General features: G+C 39.1%; 1 protein-coding gene across 2 annotated transcripts in view; it reads right to left on the reverse strand.

Moving 5' to 3' along the window:
- The window catches only part of cicb (capicua transcriptional repressor b), a 45,291-nt gene that overhangs the window by 14,187 nt on the left and 6,531 nt on the right, over window positions 1–24,573 (reverse strand). Inside the window, exons 2-10 of one of the 2 annotated variants that reach the window (XM_084385012.1) lie at window positions 20,613–24,477; window positions 7,933–8,082; window positions 7,482–7,638; window positions 6,379–6,487; window positions 5,805–5,987; window positions 5,566–5,698; window positions 2,506–2,693; window positions 2,299–2,431; window positions 2,032–2,129 (exon numbers count right to left, since the gene is read on the reverse strand). In XM_084385012.1, the coding sequence (XP_084241138.1) occupies window positions 2,032–2,129; window positions 2,299–2,431; window positions 2,506–2,693; window positions 5,566–5,698; window positions 5,805–5,987; window positions 6,379–6,487; window positions 7,482–7,638; window positions 7,933–8,082; window positions 20,613–24,375 (4,914 nt within the window). In that variant the 5' untranslated portion in view covers window positions 24,376–24,477. Of the gene's footprint in view, window positions 1–2,031; window positions 2,130–2,298; window positions 2,432–2,505; window positions 2,694–5,565; window positions 5,699–5,804; window positions 5,988–6,378; window positions 6,488–7,481; window positions 7,639–7,932; window positions 8,083–8,770; window positions 11,277–20,612; window positions 24,478–24,573 lie in introns of those variants that run through there. The other variant, XM_084385013.1, reaches the window with a different exon arrangement.

Consider the following 24,573-nt stretch of genomic DNA (forward strand, 5'->3'; position numbering starts at 1 on the left):
CCACTAGCTGCCTGTCCCCTGAACACGCTGTAAAAAACACGGTCTCTGTAGACAGCCCAGGCTCCACAAACGGCAACAAAAACAAACTGGGCTAACCCGCACCACGAAACATAACAAACTGTTCCAGCCAATAACCGACAAGAAGGATTTGGGGGTGGGGGTTGGGCGGTTAGTGCACGGATGAGGAGGAGGGAGGGTCTAGCTAGCCTCCGTTTTGTTTGACAATACTTTGAACGCCAACAAGAAGTGACGTCACCCAACATCACTTAGAGCACCTTTAATAATTTTGACAAAATAAAAGGGATCATAAAAATTGCATGTTTTTATTTAGAATTAGTTTTTGTCCTGAATAAGCTGTTTCACATAACAACAGAGATGTTGACATAGTCCAAAAGACAAAATAAGGACTGAACTTACACAATGAACCCGTTAAAATTTGTATATACCCTTGAATTTTAATAGTGCGAGTTGTTACCTGGATGATCAACAACTGTTTTTATGTTTTGTGATAGTTGTTCATGAGTAACTTGTTTGTCCTGAACAGTTCAACTGAGCACTGTTCTTCAGAAAAATCCTCCAGGTTCCTTATATTCTTTGGTTTTCTAGTATCTTCTGCATAATTAAACCCTTTTTAACAGTATGATTTTGAGATCCATCATCCTACTCTGTGGACAACTGAGAGACTATTAGGTGAAGGTGAAAACATTCACTGGTGCTCAAGATGGCAACACGATGCATTAAGACTGTGGGTTGTACATTTGCTTTATTCATTTTGTTTAAAGATCTTTTTATCACTGTCCTTTAGAAGCTACATGAGATATTTACATTACCCTAATGACAAAAGTACAATTTACCGTGATCATCCAATTCAAAAGGTTTACACACACACCGACTTATTCATATAATAATGCAATAAATATGCAAATGCATATTCTGGGGTCAGCGACACCTACTGTAAGACAGTGATTTTGCATTTTCATTAAGCCCATCAACCGTTTTTATGCATTGGTTTGAAAATCACATGTGAACTGAATTTTCATGCCAAACATTTGTGTTGGTGTGAACAGGCCTTTAGTATGAATGCTTCTCTTTTCCATACACACTCACTGTGCTCTATGTTTCAAGTCTTTGGTAGCCATTCGATAGATTTGTGTAAGAAAAAGACCATAATTTCAGTCTTTGTTCACTGACAATGAACTCTGAGAGCAGTAGCTTGTAAATCTCATTTCCAGTGAGGAGTAGGGGCACACAGGCACTGCAGGGGGGCGCAGGAGGTTGGCAGAAAAAAACACAGAAAACAGCCGTTGCAACGACGTTCAAGTGTGTGAATACCGGTTGGTGCTCTGCCTTTATAAAGCGGCACAAAACGCCAATTCCACTGCAACCCTCTACAACGCAATTTAATCACTCACATTTGACTACATTTTCCTACTAGGCGACTAAATAATGCCTATCATTAGCCAATTGGATGATAAATTGTTAGATTTCACTAGCCAGTTTCTGAGTTAGAGGCTAAGTTTAGGTTTAGCACAGATATATTTTTAAAGTGCACTATTGCAATTGATCTCAATTGCAGCATATTAAACGCACCGTAAACTGTAGTGTGAAAGTGCCGTTGCTTAGCTGAGACCACTCTGTGTTTCTCTCACACACGCAAAGAGAGAGTGAGAGAGTCTTACCACGCAGAATTGATGCGCTACATGTAAATGATATTCTTTGTTATATTTTTCTGTCAAATTCCAAAGTTCATTTTGGAATTATTCAGCCTTTAAGAACAAGCAGAAGCCACTGCCGGTTTCTTTGGTAGTGGGTGGAAATTGGCTCACCTATTACATCACATCCCTGTTTTGATTTCAGCAAATCCATTCACTTTCACTATTTGGACAAGCAGTTTTACCCTAAATTGTTTTCCGGAGCAACATGAGGGCAAGTAAAAGATGACAAGATGTTCATTTTTGTGTGAATTATCCCTTTAAGGAGCACATTTTTGTGCAATTAACACAGACAGATATAAAATATGTGAGATGGTACCTTGCGTTCTCCTTCATCTCCAGATCCATTTTCACTGTCACTGTCTGTCACCCTCTCCTTACACTTCAGGTCAATAGAGCTACCCGGATATGAGTCCTCTGAACAAGACACGACAATAGCAAACAATAACCGTTACAACAGAATGACGCAATTGCTAATAAATAATTACAAAAAGAAATGTACATCTTCACTTAATAATGTATTTTTAAGACCCTTATGGAATCAAGGACCAGAGGAAGTGTCTCAGAAAAATGAAGTCTGACTTACCAATGACGTCATCATCCCCCTCTTCTTCACAGATGACCATACGCTCGTCATCGCTTGTCATGTCCTCACTTACCCCCCTCTGCGTCTGAGAGAGAGCACCCCGCCTTGCAACCTGACCACCATCACCACACATCTAAAAATACAGGAAGAGTTAGTTGAGCATGAATCTCTGAAAATGTGTCACTTGCGCAAGTGGGCATCTAATACCTGTGCGAGCTCAGCGAGTGCCTGTGGATTGCCTCTCTCGCTCCTCTCCAGATTGTGCATGGCGCTCTGAGAGAAGGCACGAGGACGGGGCAATTGACCATGTCCTTCACCTCCGCCTCGCTCTGACACGCTCACCATGCCAGGCCCCACACCTTTAAGCTCCATCCCCATTGAAACAGATGGAGGTTCTGAAATAGAAGAATTTACTATATATTTTGTGCATTCACAATGGAAAAAATAAACAACAGACCACAAGTGCCCATCCACTTTTTCCCTTTTTCAATGTAAAAGGTCTGCAAAGTTTTAAAGATTAAAGAGCACGATACATAAAGTTATTGTCTCTCAAAAGAAAGAATCGATTGTGAACTGCCGAAACGAGCCGTCAGTAATTCCAGTCTCACTTCATTGACCTGCATACGTAACAATGTAACAAATCTGCATAATTCCCACCTATGGTCTTCACTGGTCACCCTAAAACACTGCAGCTTGTTGGTGTTGTGTGCATGTCAAGAAGACGCTGTTTTCTGCGCTACAGAAGCATATTCTCTTTGTAAACACTTCCAAAGGATGAGGATGTGAAGAGTCAGTAGTTAAAATTACCACAGAGATACAACAGGAGGATTGTTTCTCAAATCTCTGCGAGGTTAACACAGGATTGGCAAATTAGTAGTTTTGGGGATTTATATTGTGTAGGTCTCCGGCTAACCCACATTATTAATGTCTTACTGAAATACTTCTGCTAATCAGCTGTGGGCCACTGTTACCTAAAACTGTGTTAAGGGATGGTTCGGAGTAAAATCAACCTAGGGTCCTTTGCACCATGACCTCGAGCCAAACACCCCCCAGAAGCTTTTTTTACACTACATCCTTATGCATCGCTTTCTGCCAGGACTTTTACGGGCTTTTCCCAAATCACGGAAGTGACCTTGACGTCCGGGTTAGCAGTAGCATGAGCCATCAGGCAAGTGTTATTTAAATAAACTCCTGATGTACTTACAAACTTTCCAATGCCTCGTTTTATGAGTACAGAACCTATTTGTACCACTGTAGATGTTTGGTACCATTCTGGGCATTATTAGTGGGGTAATTTACGAGATAGAACCTTGGATCCATTAGCGCCTGCACTAAGCCATTCGGCTGATATCTCTAAATAAGCTCTAACTTTAATAATGTTCGATCAAGGGAAAAACGGCTTCTGGGGGGGGGTTTGGCTCGAGGTCATGGTGCAAAGGACCGTAGGTTGATTTTACTCCGAATCATCCCTTTAATGCAGATTGTCTGTTATTATTACCACTTTGAGTAATAATAAAGGATGGAGCAAGATTTGTTTTACAAACTTTAATGTTACAACAGTAATTCACGTTAGTGCTTGGCTAACGTAAGCACTGTTATTGATAATGTTAATAATACAGTTCCCACAACACAGAAATATACACATCGGTTTGTTGATGGACATACACTTGTTAATGCTGATGTAGAGGAATTACAGTTGCAACATCTCATAATGTACGACAAACTGAGTAGTGTATCACTGAGAAATGTCCAGCTGAATTCATCCTTGCGATGGAGGTTTGGGTTGAACAACTAGATCTTCCAATGTTTCATCATCACTCCTGCGCTCAAATTGATATGGTAAAATCAGTGTCATCATTACTGTCTTTACAGTGTGTACATTTGTTATATTGTAATGGCCATTTAGTTTCTGACACACGCTGTAAGCGATAGACCAATCACAACAATCACTTCGACTCGGCGCAGTAAAAAGTCACGTTGTTTCTAATAACAGAAGTGAGAGGGGGAGAGGATTTTTCAGGAGTGATGCTATTACTGCGCCGAGTCGAAGTGCTCCCAAGTGCTATTCCGCCATACATTATAGTTATCCTTTTTACCCGCTTAGAAAAGCACCACGTTTTATTGTGTCACCATATTTGGTCGTGTAACTACTCGTGTAACTGTATTTAAATAGGGAAAACGTGGAGGTGTTTGGTCGCTTATAGCTTCATCTCTGTTTGGATCCTAATGAATGAACTAGGCTAAGCTAAGTGCTATCAAAGTGTCGCCGCGCGGCAGAGCGATTGAGTGCACGCACTGAGGCGAGAGAGGTGTGAATCAACTCGTCTTAGTTAAGGGAATAACATAGTTTAATATGAAAAAACGGTGGAGTGTTCCTTTAAATTAGCATAATAGGGGCACTTTTCAGTTGTTGATCATGTATATAAAAACTAAATTTCAAGTTTATTGCAAAAAAAATGCATATATACACAAACAATGAATTAGTTTGAGAACGTGGGGAGACTGACTCTGTTTCGCCATTCGCAGTGCTTCATGGGAGTGGGCGGTTGCCGAGAGCTCTTTTGGTGCATTTGCACTGCACAATTCTGATTGGTGCAGATTTCTTGGCACAATCATGGCTACTGTAGTTTTTCACCAGGAATTGTGCTGCTAAATATGAGTATTAAAAAAAAATAAGCTGTGGGCTGATGGCTTCAACAAAAGCATTTACCATTGATTAACAACCTCATAGCTCACAATAGATTATCATTAAAAATCAATTCCATAAAAAGATTTATGGGAAACTGACTCGGGGTTGGGGCAGGAGCGGAGACCAAACTTGCCCTAATCGGTCAGCCCTATATCTTACATTTCTTGATCATCTATATGCATTTTATGCCTTGAAAACACTTTAAAAAAAATGTCAAATTATCTAGCTTGAAGAATGACTAATCTACAAAACTAAACTAATGTTTTGCCAAGTATGCCATCATTTTCCCCCCAGTGTATTGCTGTCTTTGGGATTCTTGGAAATATTGATTATAAATATATAATTTGCAGCTATCTTTGTATAATTGAAAAAAACTTTACTGATGCAAAATATCAGCCAAGTGATAAATAAAATCCCTATTGTTGAGCAATTAAAATTCAAAATCCTTTTAACTATTAAAAAGGCTTATAAAATATTGAACCAATTAGATCACAATTACTTTTAAAAAAGTGCATCAGTTGTTAAACTATAATTCACATTAACACAGTGACAGCTGCACTGCTTGTCCTGTTCCACACCTGTGGTTTCTGACATGCTCCTCTCGCGGATGTCTTTGCCCCCTGGAACACCACGTCCATCGCTGCTGGATTTCTTTCTGTCCTTATTACACCATTTCCAGTCAGGATGTGCCTTAAAGTGTGCCTCCTTCACCTGTGAAAGAATGGCAGAAACATTTACAAAGGGCTGGATTGACTTAATGGGGGTTATTTAGGTGTCTAAACATGCATATCTGCAAATGTAAGACAGTTGGAGTAACCTGAAATGCGAGGTCGTGGTATTTTTGTTTTTCTTTGGGTCCCAAGGCATACCACCACTCTCCAAGTATCTTGCTGACAGTGCGGTTGTCCTGGTTTGGGTGTCTCTGATGAACCAGTGCACGATGCCGCTTGCTGAAGATCATGAACGCGTTCATGGGTCTCCGGATGTGGTCTTTCTCCCTCTGTAAAGTGAAAGAATAAGAAGGAATGAGTGAATGTGTCTGTGCAAGAGAGTGAGTTTTTATTAACTGATCAAAAAGTGTCAGTAAAGACTTGTACATTGTTACAAAAGATGACTATTTCATATAAATCCTGTTGTTTTGAACTTCCTTTTAATCTAAGAATTTCATAGGAATTTCACAAAAATATTATTAAGCAGCACAACTGTTTTCAATATTGATAATAATATGAATTGTTTCTTGAGCACCAAATCAGCATAAAGGATCATCATGTGACACTGAAGACTGGAGTAATGGCTGTTAAAAATGAATAAATTACATTTTAAAATATGTTAAAACACACCAACATTAAAAAGTCTTAGCGTCCCCAAACTTTTAAATGATAAACGTTTACCTTGCCAGGACTGGTTTTGTCATCTTTGGGCAGTGCACTGAGGGACTGAGATCTACGCTTTCCAGGAGATGCAGAAATTGGCGGATCAGGAAGAACACCGGGGAAAAACCTGACACAAAAATCCCAGTTAATATTAAATGTTAACAGAGGAGGAGAATCAGTGGGGGTCCAGAATCAGTTGATTATCCCAGTATAATACTACTACAAATACTGATATATTTCCCCCCATCTACCTCTACTAAACATGTAAACAGCTCACTCTGAAACAATCTCAATTTCTTGCTTACAAGGAATATTTTTCCTCACATTACAAGCATCACTACAAAAGAAGCATTTGATCCAAGAGGCCTATTTTAAACAAGCATGAGAACCCACCATCATCATCCGAGTTATTTTATTAATTGCAGAGACATTAGAATAATGTATTTCTACTTGCATGTACATGATTTTTAAGATGGATTTTTCTATTATACAAGCATTTTGGTATTAGTTAACTGATAATTATTACACTGTCACAACCGTATAGCTACTGTGGACCAAAACAGGCTCAAAAGATCCTCCAATTTCACTTTTGCAACCCTCAGGGCCCTTCACTGTGCCGTGAAACAATACAGCAGAAAGCACCGAGCCAATTACTGAAAACTGCAATGCACAGTGTCAATGAGCTACTGCTTTGCAGCCCACCGCCAAGACAGAAAGCACAGAGCTGCACAGAGCACATCTGTAATATCCAGTGTACAATATTAAAGAGATGGATGCTTCACATGTCAATAACACCTTAATGCAAAGATAATACAATAAGCTTAATGGGTAAAACGCATTTAGCAGGAACTGTACCAGATGACTTGATTACACATGGAGCAGAATTTTATATGTGAATTATAAGGGAGAGGGAAAAACAAGTGAAAGAAGTGTATTCAGATGACAGTTCATTAATGTAAATGCTGCTGTCATTCATAGACACAGGAGAAAGTGGAATGCTTTTGTTCTCCCTTTCTTTGTGCTGCCATTATACAGCTCTTTCCACAAAAAGGAATACCAGCAACAAAACACATTCAAACAAAATGACGCATCTCACACACAACACACACTAGACCACTCACGGATCATCCACGTCACTTTCTGTTTCACTGTCAGGTCTCTCTCGCTCCGCATCCTTCTCTCTCTCCGGGGGCAGTTCATCAGCGGAGGGTGTGGGGCGTAAGGAAGGGTCATGTGCTCCCTCTATAATCTCCTTCAGCACTGACCCGCTTTGAGACTCTGAAAGTGAAAGACGAGTTATTCATTACAGCATCTTTAATGAATCCCTCCAATCTGGCAACCTCGGGGGTCAATCGTTGCACTAGGTAATGGCTAAATTACAGAGGCTAGAGTTACAGAGAGTCACTGCAGATGTGATAGGGGAGGCCAAATACATAACAGAATCCGGACTATCCCAGGAAATATGCTTCCAAATGTTTTTAATATCCACCACAAAAATATATATTTTTTATAATCTCAAAAGGATAACAAACTAATTTTGGAATCAAACAATGGATGTACAAAGTAAATTACCTTTCTTCAGAGAAGCTGTCTGCGGATGACTGACAGTTTGTTGGCCCTCACCAGGTTGTGCCGATGGATCTGATTGGGTGGGTGCCAGGAAAGGGACCAATGAATGCCAAGGAAACACTGGAACCGATCTGGGCTCAACATTAGTCCACACTACAGGAGAAAATAACAGAGCATTATTCATTCAAGCCAGTATTAACACCAAATAATAAACCATATCAACAGCCAAATCAAATCCTGACAAGCCACATAAATGACTAGATGTTTATGTATATAATAAATATTATACCATTGGCTGCTTGGAATAAAAAGATGTCTCAATATTTATTTATGTTGATGATATAACATTTCAGTGTCACTCTCCATAATATCTAAACCATTAGTAATTTTACAAAAGCCATCAAAATGAAAAAGGAAGAGCAAGGATAACGGACCAAAACATCTCATATTATTAAAGATGCAGGCTAACTGTACGTTTAATATTATTTATGAAAGCTATTATTTTGTTAAACCAAGCTATCATAAATATTTTAACATTATAAGAGTAAACTAATGTAGCTTCAAGCTCAGTTTTGTTTCACGAGTGTCATACATTACAAAAAAAGTCTGACTATCATGAATACAGTAAGTGTATGGACATATTGTTCCCGAATGATATGAAGAAAGCAGTATTTGGCGCCAAATAATCACTTCAAAATAATTTGAATCAGTAAATATTTTGTGATGCTGTTACAACTACAATACCACTATTTACGAATACTTAATTTCAGTTGCAAAATAGTTCATTTTTTCATTCTATAAGGGGAAAAAATTGCAGACACGTTGAGTAATAATGACTGACCAAACATGCTGAGTCCTTGGCGAAGATACTGCGGGCTTTCCGATGAAAACATGGTTGAGTTAGAGGCTTTAAATGTTTGTTTGTTTTTAAAGAAAAACTCCACAAACATGTAATATTAAACAGAAGTACTGTTTCAAACGTGCATCTGATATTAGGTAAAAACAAGTCCTTGATTAAAATGATGAAGTATCAATTAAAAATGAAGTATCCACATGATGCTTTTCCCAGACAGGTGATGTTGAGTCCAGCGATGAAAATACGCGGCCATAATCGATGCTGCCAGCATCCGTCTACTGGAGTTTCATGTTGGTACCAAATGTTCTTGTTATGACATGTAGCCACACTAATCTTTAGTTCATGATCGCGTCCTTCTGTTTTCTCAGATTTATTGGCTCAGACACCAGATCATATTCGAGTAAAAATGATGACAGCGTGCTATCAGGTACCGCACAGAAAAGAGTAAAGCGCCGTTCCACCTCCAGGCACGCGCAGATTATAACAAATGACGATCTTGGCGTTAAAACACTTTCGGGTGCACAGTTACTATTATATAGACTGCTGTTCGAAATGCGGAAACGGGTTTGGTTTATTTGGATGATGTAGTATATTTTTGGTCCTGTTGGCCCCCTCCTTGTCCGAGCTTGTTTACATTGACGGATAGCTGCGGGGATGAAGGGGTTAAGTAGGCCTCTCGGTCATCCTCGGGCTCGAGTAGTGCAACAGTCCGCTACCTGAGCTCACCTCAGCCCAGGCGGGTATACATGTACAAGATCACGATTAATAATTAATTTGGCAACAAATTACATTTATAAAAATAAAAGAGCAATACAGGCATTAAATAACCAATGCCTAAAACGTGAACACGGTTATCTCAGTAAATCGTCGCGAAAATGGGAAGCCCAAATCTGCCAAATTAGCAGGTTAGCATGGTCATGGTGCTACTACACCCGCAGTACGAGTGTAATTTATTCTTTGGGTTGCGACACACAACGGAAGCGATTTTCTATTTAAAAAGATTAACGAAAGATAATATCCTCCAGGCAGGGAAGTGATATGTATCAAATGCTTAATAATAAAAGGCCATATGTAATACACATCTGTCTTTTTCACGTGGCCACTATTATTCTCCCTGGCTGTCAGTGCACTTTATCAGATCCACATCTGATCCAAATTCATCAGTTTGGCGAACACAGCCTGGTTTCCCGACTTATATCTGATTGACAAACGCATAATTACATCCTGCATAGCATACAAGTAACCGGACTCTTTCTGTACTGCCACTTTGGTTTAGGGGCTGCATGTGGGAGATCCGGACCTGGTTTCAGCAGCTCAGTTCCAGATGAGTCCGTCCCCTCGGGAACGCCCCTGGTATCGCATCCGCACCGCCGGGCGCTACAACAGAACCTGTCCTCATGTCACGGCGCAAAACTGTAGCACTACGCCAAAACACCCATATTTAAAAAAGGGAAGAAACGACCGTGTCCGGCAGTGAGAAACTACCAAAGCCAGAGACAGAGACAGAGAAATAGGCAAGCAACACCTGACCAACAATCATTAGTTACACTGTAGTAGCACTGTAGCTGTTCGTTGTTGTAATTACTGTTCGTGATACACACAAAATCTTTTTTATTCCTAATTTTGAACTAGTCTTCGTGCCACTGAAATGGTCTACACTTTGCTATAAATACTAGTTCGCCACAAAATTCCACTTCTGACTATATCCAGAATAATAGCAGCATCTCATATTGTCAAAGAAAATGAAACCCCTGTAGATTGTACAACCGCACGCTGATCCTCTAATCCTTAACGCGGAAAGCATCGTTTTGTCTTGCTCTCCTTTATCTTACACTTTTCCCTTGGAGGGTTTATTCTGATCAAGTTCAATCTGAATCGGGCTTAAAAACGAAGCACGTTTCCCTTAAACTGAATTCTAGTTGCAGCGACTTCTTGTTAAATGCCCGCTCCGACACCCCCTCCCTCGCACACACCCCGGCCCCAATAGGTCTCATCCAAAGGGCTAATCGTCCAGTAAACTCCTCGCCTTCGCCTCTGACACACTCGTGAAACTAGTAAGAAACCCACTAACATATGACTGCGCGAAACGGCCAAACTCCGCCGTGCTCTAACCCGCAACGGACAACGGAGGGGAAATACAAAACAGAGAAGAAAAGCTGGTCAGAGATGATCCGGCGCAGTGCTGTTGTGATGAAATGACGGGTTTTAATAGTAAGAACAGCCCCTAAAGTCCAGTGCGATTCTCCTGCATCAGGGTCACTTTCCGATCCGAGGCGACCCGCGACGGCTCACGCGCTCCTCTCTGCTCGCTTTGTAAGTTAGGTGCTCGTAGTAAAGAAGCCGTTGTCTCATAACATCACTCAGTTGGCCACGACTCTTCCCTCGATTTCGCTCTCCTCTCTCTTTCGCAAACCCGTTCTTTCTTTCTCTTTCCCTCCCTCTTCCTCCTGTTGTATAGTAGACTGCCCTCTTTCGTTCTATCAGCGTGTGTGTCAACCTCGCCCAGCCCGTGACCCGCCTTTTACTCTTCGAATGCTTTCTTAGATTGGTCTACGACGCAACCTATCGTAAGACAATCCGACACGCTGATTGGTGAAAGCGTGCGTTGGAATGTCAGTCATATGCAAATCAGCTTTGCCTTTCGTCGTCTCACTGGACGCGGCTGAAAACGAGCTAATAAATCATTAACACCCGAAAGAATCTGGGGCATGACTTTACGTGGGTTCTCGTGATATTTGGTCCCACGGTGACGTTGAAGCTGCCGCGGTACTCTTAACTGGCAAAGAGGCACAGCAGGTCATAACAGGAACGATACATATTCGGGGATTTGCGTTTATTATGGGTTAACGAATGCATTATTTTAGGACAGATTTATAAGACTCAAAGGCATGTGTGACAACAAATCCTCATATAGCCTGGACAATCTCTCTCCCTTCATAACAGTAGTTAAAATGCAATACTATTTTTTGTGGTCATTTCAAAGAAGAGGGCGCCATAAACACACGTAAATATTACATCTATTTAAAGGGATAGTTCACCCAAAAATGGTTGTTGTTCCAAACCTGTATGAATTTCTTTCTTCTGCTGAACACAAAAGAAAATATTTTGAAGAATGTAGGTAACCAAATGGTTTCTGGTCCCCATTGACTTCCATAGTATTTTTTTTTCCATACTATAGAAGTCAATGGGGTCCATCAACTGTTTGGTTACTGATATTATTTAAAATATCTTATTTAGTGTTCAGCAGAAGAAAGAAATTCATACAGGTTTGGAACAACTTGAGGGTGAGTAAATGATGACCGAATTTTATTTTTGGGTGAACTATCCCTTTAATAGTACTTTTGAAACAGACAAACTTATATTTTATTTACCCACATTAAAGTAAATAAAACAAATGAAAATGTAAGTAATTGCAATACATTTAACTTAAATTTGGCGTTGAAATAACTTTTACATTTTTACAAAAAAATATACATCACTAATAATGTTTGTGTAACTAATGCAAAAATAACTTGAGGAAACTGAACATGTTAACTTCCTCTCACACTAAAGCCACATCAACTCCAGTCAATATGAATTGTCAAAATAAGGCACAAGCATTGCCAACAAATGCAAACTGATCTCATTGCTCACAAAGTAAACTCAACTATACAATTTGCACATTTTCTACACTGCAATTTTCAACACTTTAGTTCACAATGGACCCTTTTCACATTTCCTTGTTTCTCAGAAGCGGAAGTCATCATAGTTGGGTAAACTTCTATAAAAGTGAATGAGAGACTACATTAAATATATATATATATATTTGTGTTTCCATGTGCTCAAATAGCAAAAGAACAACTCCACAAGTGTTTTCACAACTTTCAAAGAGAGGAAAAAAATAGAGAGAGATTGATAACCACAGTCAGAAGAGAGAAAGACATACATTTTACCGCTGTATTAGAAACACCCTCACAGCAGCGTTAACTAGTTTCTTGTAAATTGATGCAAAGCCAATATAATACAAAGTATAGTGTTATAAATGTACATACATTTAAAAAATATATATAATAAACCGTGAACCGAACACCTGTCTGCTGTAACACTTCTCAGGAGTGAAAAGTGAGGGCAAGTGTATGGGTTTGGTCTATGGCTAGTGTGTTTGGTTAAAAGAAAATAGGACTGAAATAAGATTTGTCATTGGGTAGAGGTTTTCTTGGAGACCATACAGCTGGACATACGTCACAAATGTTAAGCAGACCAGCAAAAAACAAAGCCAAATGAAGAAAGAGAGAAGTATTCTTCACATGCCATCGTGTTTCCCCATCTTTTACTATATATAGTATATACTAAAGCACAGCGAACTTTGTTTTGGTTGAGTGCAGTAATATAGGTCAGAGAATAAACTCGTGACCACGCTTACTGCCATCAGGACATTGACCACGAATTGGCTGATAGTGGTTAGGTGACTGTAAAAAACACTATTATCAGTGTATACAACTCTCAGGCAGCATGACAGGGGCATGCTCACGGCGCCTATGAGTGTCAGCAGGCCGGTGTGTGGGTCTATGTGTGTGTGCTGAGTTCACTGACTGGTTTGTTTGTATGGGTCAGAGGGGTATTGGCCATGTGCCCAGTGTCAGGCAGTCCCCTCACAAACAGTCACGCTACAATGGGGAAGATTTGTGTGTGAGAGAGAGAAAATACAGAGACATTGTAGACATGAGCGTAGTGACATTTTCCACACAAACACAGTGACCAAATAATATTATAATGTTACCACATACTATTATCTGAGTAATACATTCCACTCTATATTTCTGCCAGAAGATTATCCTACACATTACATACACTAGTATGAAACAGAAAGACACTCAAAAGTGGATGAAAAAAAATATCAGTGGTCGTGGAATGTTTGAGAAAAGAGAGGGAAAATGGGTGGGAAGGGGAAACTGTGCAAGTCAGGTGTGTAAAAATAGAACAAGAGTCATTCTATGGAGAGGAGGGGAGGAGGGAGTTGTGAAAGTTGTGAAAACGGCCTCACTCGCTCTATGTGGGAAGATGATAATCGAACGTCAGGAAAGGAGAGACAAAAAGTCTGCAAATGGACTAAGAAATAAGGACTTGTGATAGAAAACGTGATTATGTGGGTACACATACTTACACAGTCTCAACTGATGTACTGAAATCCATGTACATTGGACTGAAGTAAGAATGGGTTATTAAGAGACATGTCTCCTCTATATAACACAATGTCAGAGCAATGGGAGGGGCTCTTCATTCTCAGCCACTGAGCTTGTGTGGAGCTCCTGGCAACAGCCAATGAGGGAAGGCCAAAACCTTCCAGCTCAGACTATGATTATAGTAAACAAATTCTTAACTCTTTCCTTGCTGATTCCAGCCAGAATGACTCACAGCAAAATATAACATCAATCAGTCACTACTTCTAACTTAAATAAAATGTACATATCTAAATACATGAAAATGGCAGTAAAATATAAAAAAATAAACAGTTACTCCATTGTGAGTGACAGTTCTCACAAACAGAGATGGCCGAAGCTGACTGAAGGGTTAATAGTGTAAACCCAGTGCTCCAAAACCTTTCTTTTCCTCCTATCCAATCATTGTTTTAATGTGATTAAAAGACAATCTCAAAAATCCCACTCCCCGTTTCCATGGCAACAGCTTTATGGGTACTGTTACTCATGCCGCTTTGGTGACCACTGACCATGGCATCTACACACACACAGCCCTTTTGTAAGATATTTATATCACTACTGCTGCTGCCATCTGCCAGTACCAGCATTCCAGCTATTTTCCAAAGGACAAATGGAGGGGAAAAGAAATGAAAATGGTGGCTAACCAAAAATCCAGCATGTTGGATTTCTGTACATATCTGTTGATTCACTTACTCATAACATTATTACCACAGCTAGGAACGTCAGATAGAATCTGGTGCAGGTCCATGAAATGCACCACAGATAAAAAAAAAAAGAAGAAAAAAAAAAAGAAAGGTTGTTATGAAACTGTATGCAGGTAGGTTTCTTGAGTGCTTGTAATGGCACACTCTTCTCACATGGTGGCAGCACCATTCTATGGGAAAAAACGAAGGCGATCACAGCTCTGGCAGACACACAATTGAGTGAAGGAGAGATTACAGCCAGAGATGGGGGCTTTTATGTGAATGTATGTGCAAGAGTCTTACGAGAATACATTTTTAGATCCTGCGATCTCCCTTGAGATATAACATAGAAATCAAACATTCAGTGAATTCTAACATGCACCTTAAAATATAGATTATGAGGAAAAAATGGCATAAAACATAGTAATGAAAAAAACACTATATAACATGCTGCCTATATTTATAGAAATGTATACATGTTTGTGTTGTCAAGGAGAAACCCCCCAAAAAAAGAAAAAAAAAGGAATGGCTGGCATTCCCAGGAAAACTCTGATCAGAGAAAGAACAGCAAGACTTCTGCACTGCACCAGAGAGAGAGAGAGAGAGAGAGAAAGATAGAGAGCGAGAAATAGGTGAGGGAAAAGAGTAGAAAAGGCCGACACAAATAAGTGGGTGAAAAGAAAAAATTAAAGAGAATGAGTACAGCACTGATGAAAAGGGAGACACTGTTCTACCATATTTGTGATAAACATTGCAGAGTTAGACTACACGACAGATGGCGACTCGAAACTCTGCACATAAATGGAAGAGATCCTGTTCTATGCACTACTGAGGCAGAGACCTATCGGAAACCCTGCATCAAATACGGACAAAATTACACTATAGCCCCAAATAAAAACAGTCTACAATACGTAAAATGTAATTAAAGTGATGAGTTGAAGATTGTATATATTTATACAGTCTCTTTTATCAGTTAAAAATGTGCAACATAAACCTGATGTTTATAGTAACTGTTTCATGATGTTTCATGTAGTTATGAAATAAATCAAATAAAAATTGCTTTGCACTTTTGGGGAAAATAACAGTAAACATGCATAACTGATTAGGACAATGCATACGTACACACACACACATATATATATATATGGATGGACTAATCTTCTCTTTAATCCTAAACATCCACATTCACTCGCTACGTAAATACATCTGAAATAAGAACACACACACACACACACACACACACACACACACACACACACACACACACACACACACACACACACACACACACACACACACACACACACACACACACACACACAACAGGATTTTACTTAGTTAGGCTCATTCCATAAACTTCTATTGTTTTTATATACAGCTAGTTCTATAAACCTAACCCTAATCTTAACAGAAAACTTTCTGCATTTTTACAATAAGAAACAATAACAACAACAGTCCCGAAAATATGGTTATGTACAAACACACACACACACACACACACACACACACACACACGTTGATGCACCTATCATTACGAGGACATTTTATACTGTATTGTATACATGATTTTTATACTGTACAAACTGTATATTCTAACCCTTAGGATAACCATCATTGAAAATATATATATATATGATTTATAAGCAGTTTTTCTCATGGTGACCAAAAGATTTCCCCACGAGATCAAACATTTCTGATATTACTATACTTTATTAGTCCCCATAACATAGGCTTTATTTGTCTCTTAAAAATAAATGCTGACTCCTCAGTCTAACAAACTTTGAAAATAAAAATGTTTTTTTAAATGTATGAATTTAAAAGGTTACCAATTATCATAAAACATTGGCAGCATTGCAAAATTTTATTTGTACCACAATCAGCTGATCAGCTAAAGAAAAAGAAAAAGAAAAAAGAGTTCAGCATATTCTGTTTAATTTTGCATGATATATTAAAAAGATATTAATAATTGTTTTTTTCAGAACAATATTTATCATTTACATTTCAATAATTACATTTCAGAGTACTGGTCTCTTATAATGCCTATAATCCTTTGTAGGTTAACCTCAGAGGTTAGCGCTCATTAGTGTATACAGCAATACAAAATTCCATTAAAAAGATAAAGGCAAAAAAAAAAAAAAAAAAAAAAAACCTTTAGCGCAGATTCTATAAATTTATGGATTATTTTTCTTTTCAGCACACTGTTACAAATTTTAGTGAGAAATTACAGTATATTCCAGGTTACTACTCGCATTACTTTACCAGAAATTCCACAGTAGGACTTCTCTTGTATCTAACTCACTTTTGGAAATGTCTTGTAAAATCTAAAATATCATACTGTATGTCTACAGTGCATATGGTGTTATGAAGGTACCCAGCACGCAGTGCGGCATGAATAGATTATGCTGTTCTTGATTCTTGTTGGTTTTATCTGTGCTGCTGAACTTATTTTTGGTTCACATTTAGCAGTTTGTGTTGTTTGTTTATTTTGTAATGTTCAGAATTTATCTTTTTTTGTATTATTATTTGTTGAGTGCCACCACTGATGTGTTTTGTATGTCGAGTATTGATGTCTGTGCATCATTAGGTGAGGGAAGAAAAAAAGTCTTGTCACATGATGTCACACCTTTCCAAGATAAATCTCAGTAGCCGCTTTACTATTGTGAAATATCCATCTACAAACAATTATGAATTTGAAATAAAATATCTTCATGTTGAAAAAAACGCTAATAATAGTATAGTTTGACTAACTTAAAATCAGCCAATTAGCTTATTTTATATTCTAGCTTGTCATTGTTTTAACAAATGTTTCATTTGTCACACTTCTGACGTGGCTAGATCAGACATTTGAATATGAATATACAAGGTCCAAGATCCCAAGCAAATGGAACACTAATCACCATTATGGTGACTTCAAAACAATTACAGTACTAAACAATATAATTTCTTACAGTGGTAACTTCTTACAAAGTCAACTTTATAATGTGAATTCACAGTAAAAGGAGGGCAGTAAATTACTGTGATGTCTGCATCATTATGCTGTTGATTAACAGTAATTCTTAAGAAAATGACCCAGCATGCATTAATTTCACTGTAAATGTCTGACTACAGTAATTTATTGTAAAATAATACTCTTTAATCCTGTAAATTCCTGGCAATTTTTTTACAGTGCAGGTCTGCAATTTTGTTATACAGACTGTGTGTGTTGTCTCTCTGTGTTAACGTCCTTCTCACGAGCCTGCGTGTCAAGGCAGGCCTACGCGATCAGGCCTAAATCTTTACAAAGGCCCTGTTATCATTTCACAACACACACTCCCTTTCCCTCTAATAAGGTTTATCAAACATTCAAACACGATATATATATATATATATATATATATATATATATATATATAAACACTCTTAGCATTCAAGCCACATACAAAACAACTTCCATCAAATTGACACAGTTATGTCTGTATAATTGACATTCCATCATTCCTTAGCACACACAGCACATTCACAACTGAACACATGTAACTAAACTAAATCAAACACTTTAGTTCAGGGTTTGGCTATTCAATTCAGTTTTTTTTTTTTTTTTTTTACTTCACTTTCTCTTTTTTCCATGTAACATGTAATGACCATGTTTTGAATATTGTGCTAAAAACAGCACTGCAAGTGCCACAACCAGAGCAACGTCTAATCGAACCCACTATTACAGCAACTGATGATTACAACCACACTGCAAAATCCAAGACCCAGCAGAACACAACCTAAAACTAGATTTTATTTAAATGATCTGAAATATGGAGAAATATAGTTCTCTGTGATATTTTTTTATTTACAAGCACTGAAACTGAGAAATCATACTTTTGATGTGCCATTAGAATATATTAATTAAAAATGGGGAAAAAAGGAATGTTTGAACAAGTGTTTGGTCCTATAGTGTCTTTTTTTCTATTAAGAAAAAACAGATCATTATGCAATTTGAGAATCTGAAATAAAGCAGTAGAAAATAAAGACAAAAGAGCATTTCAAAGAGCTAAAGTTAAAAAAATGCATAATTTAGGGAAAGAGTAGGCTATGTGTCTGAATTTACAAATGGGGACTATGGATAATTTAAATGTTGGTTAAATTATCAGGAAATTACAGGACAGTTAAATTAAATTACTTTCGAACTATAGGTACACTAATTCTATAGCTGAGAATGGGTCAACCATATCAGGATGTGTAAAAGTTTGTAATAAAAAAAAATACATACAACACATAATACAAAATACCCAGGCCAGCAGCTATGAGTGAAAATATTTTGTGGCAAAATGAGACAAAGATAGAGTCTTTAAGTCAGATTTCACAGCAACATTCTAACACTGAAACAACTAAAAAGATACCATGTGAGGAAAGGTGATAGAAAGACCATGCTGTGGGACTGCTTTTCATCAGCAGAAACTAATCGTCATGTTAAAATGTGGTTGGTGAAAAATACAGGGAAATGTAAAAACTGAAGCAGAATCCTTTGTAATAATACAAAATATGTATGCAAACATATTTCAATCATATTTATTATTTTTTTAAATATAAATGGTAATTTTCAGTGCTTTCAAATAAAAATATCACAAAGAAAAATATTTTGATATTACATTTGTAATTTAGTATAATGAGAAAACCAGTTAGGGCCAATAAACATATATATCCTCTTTAAAAAATATCCTTATTATTAAGAAATATACTGTTAGCCAATCATTATCGAGAAAACAAAAAAACTGACAGAGCTCAAATTATTTTTATGTAAAAGGAATAGTTTGTGGAGTGAAAAAAGAGACTTGAAACTACCATAGTCAATTATACAGTTTAACGGTCATCATACAAAACATTTTGCAGAATGAGATGAAAAGTATTCTAGAAAGCCATGTTTTATACTGAATTGAATGGGAATGAATGTTTTAGAATATAGTAATGTTTTTTTGTCACACACAGTATTACATTGATCTTATACTATGGCATTGGTGAATGTTTGGTTCTGATTGGTTAAAAGGTCTGACTGGTTTTGGTTTTGAGGCGTTGATTAATCTTTAAATTACTGCAGTATTTTCAATAACTTAAAGAGAGTTCACCCAAAAATGGAAATTCTGTCATCTTTTACTCACCCTTTTATCATTCCAAATCTGTATGACTTTCTTTCTTCTGCGGAACACAAGACATTTTAAAGAATGTTGGTAACCAAGCAATTTTGGTTACCATTGACCTCCATTTTATGGACAAAGATATATATTTTTATGTTCTACAGAAGAAGGAAGGTCATACTGGTTTGGAACAACATGAGGGTTAGCAAATCATGACAGAATAAAAAAAAATTGTGAACTCTTTTTTTCTTTATTCTTTATTTTTATTTTTCTGGTAAATTTAACAAAGAAATAACCCCCCCCCCAAAAAACTCTCTTTAAGTTATTAATAATACTGCAGTTATTGAAGATTAATCAACATCTAAAAATCAAAACCAATCAGAACCAAACATTCACCAATGCCAGGGTATATTATCAATGTAATACTGTGTGTGACTAAAAATATTACTAACAAAACACTTAATCAGTAAAATAGTTTTGCTACTGATAAGTTACATAACTTCAAGAAGAGCAATGTTAACTGTTTTCCATTAAAACAATTATGACTAATAGCTTCACTACATTAATTTAATGATTAAAATCTGATATTTGTGGTAGTCTTTTAAAACACATTTTAAAAATGACATTCAATCTGTTTTGACACTTTGTGTGCATAGACAAAAGTTGTTCAATAATGGTGTATCTATATTCTCTAAATTGTTTCTATTTTAAATTTTTATTGAATCAGTTTAACTTGGCATTTTCCTATGTGTTATCATGTAATTGAAGCAAAACAACATCTGTCAAGGGAATAAAAACGTAATATTTGGTGTTAGCATTAAATGTAAATATAGAATTCTCTTACCAGTTCCAGGTCGCCCCATGATGATGTCTTTGCATGGCACAGGATGCAAGGTCTCTGTGGGAAGTATGAGTGGCAGCAGGGCAGTAGGAGCAGGGTGACAAGGGACAGGCTGCTGCAGCGTCACTTGGGCACTCTTATCTTGTCCCCCTCCATCACCCGCACCAATGAGACCAGGCCCTGGGACGAGGCTAGGCACTGATATGCAGGCTAAAGTGGCGCTGGATTGCGTAGGTAGACCTGCAGGGGTTGAATTTGGAATGGAAGAGGTAGTAGACACTAGAACAAGAGTTGAGGTGGGATTCTGCAGTAAGACAGATCCATTAGTGGAAGCAGCGTTAATTGGAACAGGAACCTGTAGTCCTGTCTCTAGATGTACACCAGTTTGGCTGTTTTCTGTGGAACTGGTCCTGTCCACCGCTGCAACTCTAGCCAGTGGGAGTTCTGTAAACTTTATTAAAGGAACCTCAGGATTTCTCACTATTACTGGAGAGTCTCTCAAAGGCTGCTGGGAGACTGTAAATTGTGAACCTGATTCTAAGCCTAGGGGAGAAGCTGGTGGGGAAGAGGCAGTGGCTGAAGGCAGTCTTTGGGGGTGTGTGACAGTAGTGGTCTGAGGAGAGATAATGCAGAGATTTGTTACATGGGAAGGGTCACGACAGCTTTGTTCCTGATCGGATTTGGCATATTCCTGCAACAGTGGAGTTGGGGGAGGAGGGGCATCTGTCCTGCGTTTGCCTGGGCTCATAGGTACAGTGAAGGTTAGACTGGTGTGGAAGGATGGCACAATACCAGACAGGTGTCTGTCTTTCTCCCTCTCTGTACCTCCTGTTCCATGTTTTGGGACACCACTGTTGGTACCACTTGGGTGTTTGTGGCGGCGAGGAGGCAAGACTGGAGAGGCAGTAATAGGACTAAAATTTGCAGGGTGAAAGCCAAAAAGTGGTGATGCTGATGGGGAAGGTGTAGGTGAGAATGGGGACTGATTTGAAATTGGTGAGAATGAGGATGTTACAGACCTTGAGCCCAGGGATACCAGCATAGTTGCAGCCTCACATTCATCAAAGTCAAAACGAGAGTAATCTTGAGGAACCAGTGAAGGCAAGCCAAGACGTGGACGAGAGTCAGTACCTCGACTGCTTGTCTCACTACTGTCGCGAGAAGTCTCATCCCAATCAAATTCACTGCTAGCACGACCCCGAAGATCTGAAGGGGTGACGGTCCCTGAGCTACTCTCTCCACCTCCTCCACTCCCTCTCTCTCCCACTGCTCCCTCCATTTCTTTGGTACGCATGGAGAGGTGACGAGAACAGTAGCCACGACGCTGAGACTCTTTCATGCAGCCTTCTCGTGAGCACAGGCGCCGCCACTGCTTTCCATTGAACTTCTTACGGATTCCATTAGGTGTACAAACCACATCGCCTTTCTTGTATTTCTGTTGGGCAACTGACAAAGGTGTCCTTGATCTTGAGGAAGAAGCAGAAGAAGAGGCAGAACTCCCTGGAATTGGGGTGGAGGTCTGTGAAGGTGTAGGAGTCTTTTCCAGAGGTGTCAGAGAACCCCTGGAGCTAGGGGAAGGAGGCACAGAGGGTGGCATAGGGTGAGAGATCCCTCCATCAGACCCTAAAATCGCAGGTGAAGGGGTTGGCCGTGGACTTCCTAAAGATGTCCCAGAGATGCCTCGCATCACTGTAATGGGACTTGGATACCCAGGAGGTTTGGAAAAAATTTGTCTGTGCTGATTAGGAGGACATGCTTTTGGTCCCCCTGAGACTAAGTGTCCTCCACCATCTCTGAGTGGTGCCATGTTGAGCCGCAAAACCTCCATGTCCACCTCTGGAGACTGCAATTGCTTTCGCTCGTGTTCTCTTTCTCTAACTCTTTCTCTATTCCCAGTTCCCTCATCTTCCATCCTAGCTGATAAAGTAAACATATTGTTTGCTACCATCACAACTGCTGGTGAAGTTGAAGATGAAAGATGTGTGCTTCCATAGTGATGAACCCCTGTGTGTGGAGATGGGAATCTGCAGTTCTCCCTGGGAGTACCTGCAGTTACCAAATCCATTCCCTCACTTAACTGACATAGTTCCCTCTCCACTTCTATCTCCTCTCTGTGCTCTCTCTCTTCTCGTTCCTTCTCTCTCATAACCCCATCCCATGGTGGAACAAGGAGGCGCAAGTTCTGGTGGGCAACGCATACAGTCTGTGAACTTGATGTCTGTTGCGTCTCCTCATTACTACACCTCTCCTTCTCCTGCTCTAACTCCTCCTGCAAAAGCACCATGTAGGGGCAAACTGAATGAGAGTCTACCTGAGTAACCACACCTTCTCTGTAGCACTCCCTACCATTTTCTCCTCCATAAGGCACACAAACACGCGTCCCAACCTCCACAAGATCACTTCCTGGGGGTGGGGCGTCTAAAATGAGGTCAATGGGTTGGTGTGGGCGACTTACTAAAGTATGAAATGGATATGAGAGCAGTGTCCCTTCCCCATTAATCTGCAACTCTACATTCAGCTGCTCTCTACTGGACCCACGCACCACACCACAAATAAATACACATTCCTTGATCAGCTTCTCATCATCCTTTAAATTTGATCTTGGCCGTCTACGTGCTAGCACCCTTTGGTTTTTCAGTCCTTTAGCTAATGCTTCCGCTATTGTTGCAGACCCTCTCTTCTCAGTTTGAGTGTGATTGGGGGACAGGAGGACAGACAGGGTTGAATTGTTGGACAGGTTGAATCTTCTTGACACTCTTACATGGTTACCTGAATTTAGCTGCACACAAGAGGGCTCAGGTACTTCCAGATCCACAGAATGTTCACTGGCTGTGTCTGTGGATGATGAGCGCACAGAATTTGGGGCTTGATCCCCATATCCATCTACTTCCACCGCTTGCATCACCTTTTCTCTCTCAGAAGGCACCTCACTTTTCAACATATCACCCTTCGTTCTATCTCCTTTTGGAGTTTCTGTGCTTGCTATTTTGCCCATTTCTCTCCTACTATTCTCACTATTGTCTAGATCAGAATCTGCTTTAACCAAATCATTTCTGACCACAGGAGTAGTGCTCTGACAAATGGAGTTGTGTGGAGAACTTAGATGATTGCTATGAAGAGTGAGTTGGGCTACAGGGATCGAACTGATGGAAGAGGTACTGGAAGCTTGATGTTCATACATGTATTTCTTCTTGGGTACCCTGGCTTTAAAAGTGGCTGTTTTTCGACTGGAGGGTGTGGTGGAAGTATGGTTGGCACTGGAAGAGTTGCTTTTATTTAAACTGTTGGCTGTATTATTTGTGTTTTGTGTATTGCTAGGAGTGCTGTTTACATGTTGGTTGCTAGCTTTACTGTTTGTGCTAGTACATTTTTGTGTGTTTGCGTTACAGATGTCTGTGCTATTACTGTGTAAATTTTCCTGTGCATTGCTGGCTATCTTGATTGAGTCTGTATTATCTGTTAAATTGTTAGTGGTAATGTTCCTGGGGCTTTTTGCTTTATTCACAATTACTGCATTCTCTTCAGATTTTGATGTTTCCATTGTCCTTTCTCTTATTTGCTTATTTAACCCCTCACTGTTTAAGATGTTGCTACTGTTGATGTGCTTGTCCTGAGAGCTATCTTCTTTGGATGGAGTGCATTTCTGGTGTGAAGGTGCAGGCGGTGTTGTTTGTGAATGTCCTTCAAGCTTGCCCACTCGTTTTCTTGCTCCTTTTGCTCTTGCCGATAAAGGAGAGCGTCCTCTCTGTTTCTTTGGTGGCCTCATCTTTTTTAGTTTGGCAAATATCTTTTTCCCCCTTTTGTCGTTTTTCTCTTCTCCCTTTTAATTGGCTCTTTTGAGGTTTCTTTTATTTCTTCTCAAAACAACCTGTTAACAAGAAGGAAAAGAGTCAGAGAGAGAGACAATGTGACCAAATAGTAAAAGTAGTGCTGTGTACACAAAAAGGTAAAAGACATCAAGTCA

The sequence above is a fragment of the Rutilus rutilus genome (assembly GCF_951802725.1).
Source record: "Rutilus rutilus genome assembly, chromosome: 17".
In the NCBI taxonomy this organism is placed as follows: Eukaryota; Metazoa; Chordata; class Actinopteri; order Cypriniformes; family Leuciscidae; genus Rutilus; species Rutilus rutilus.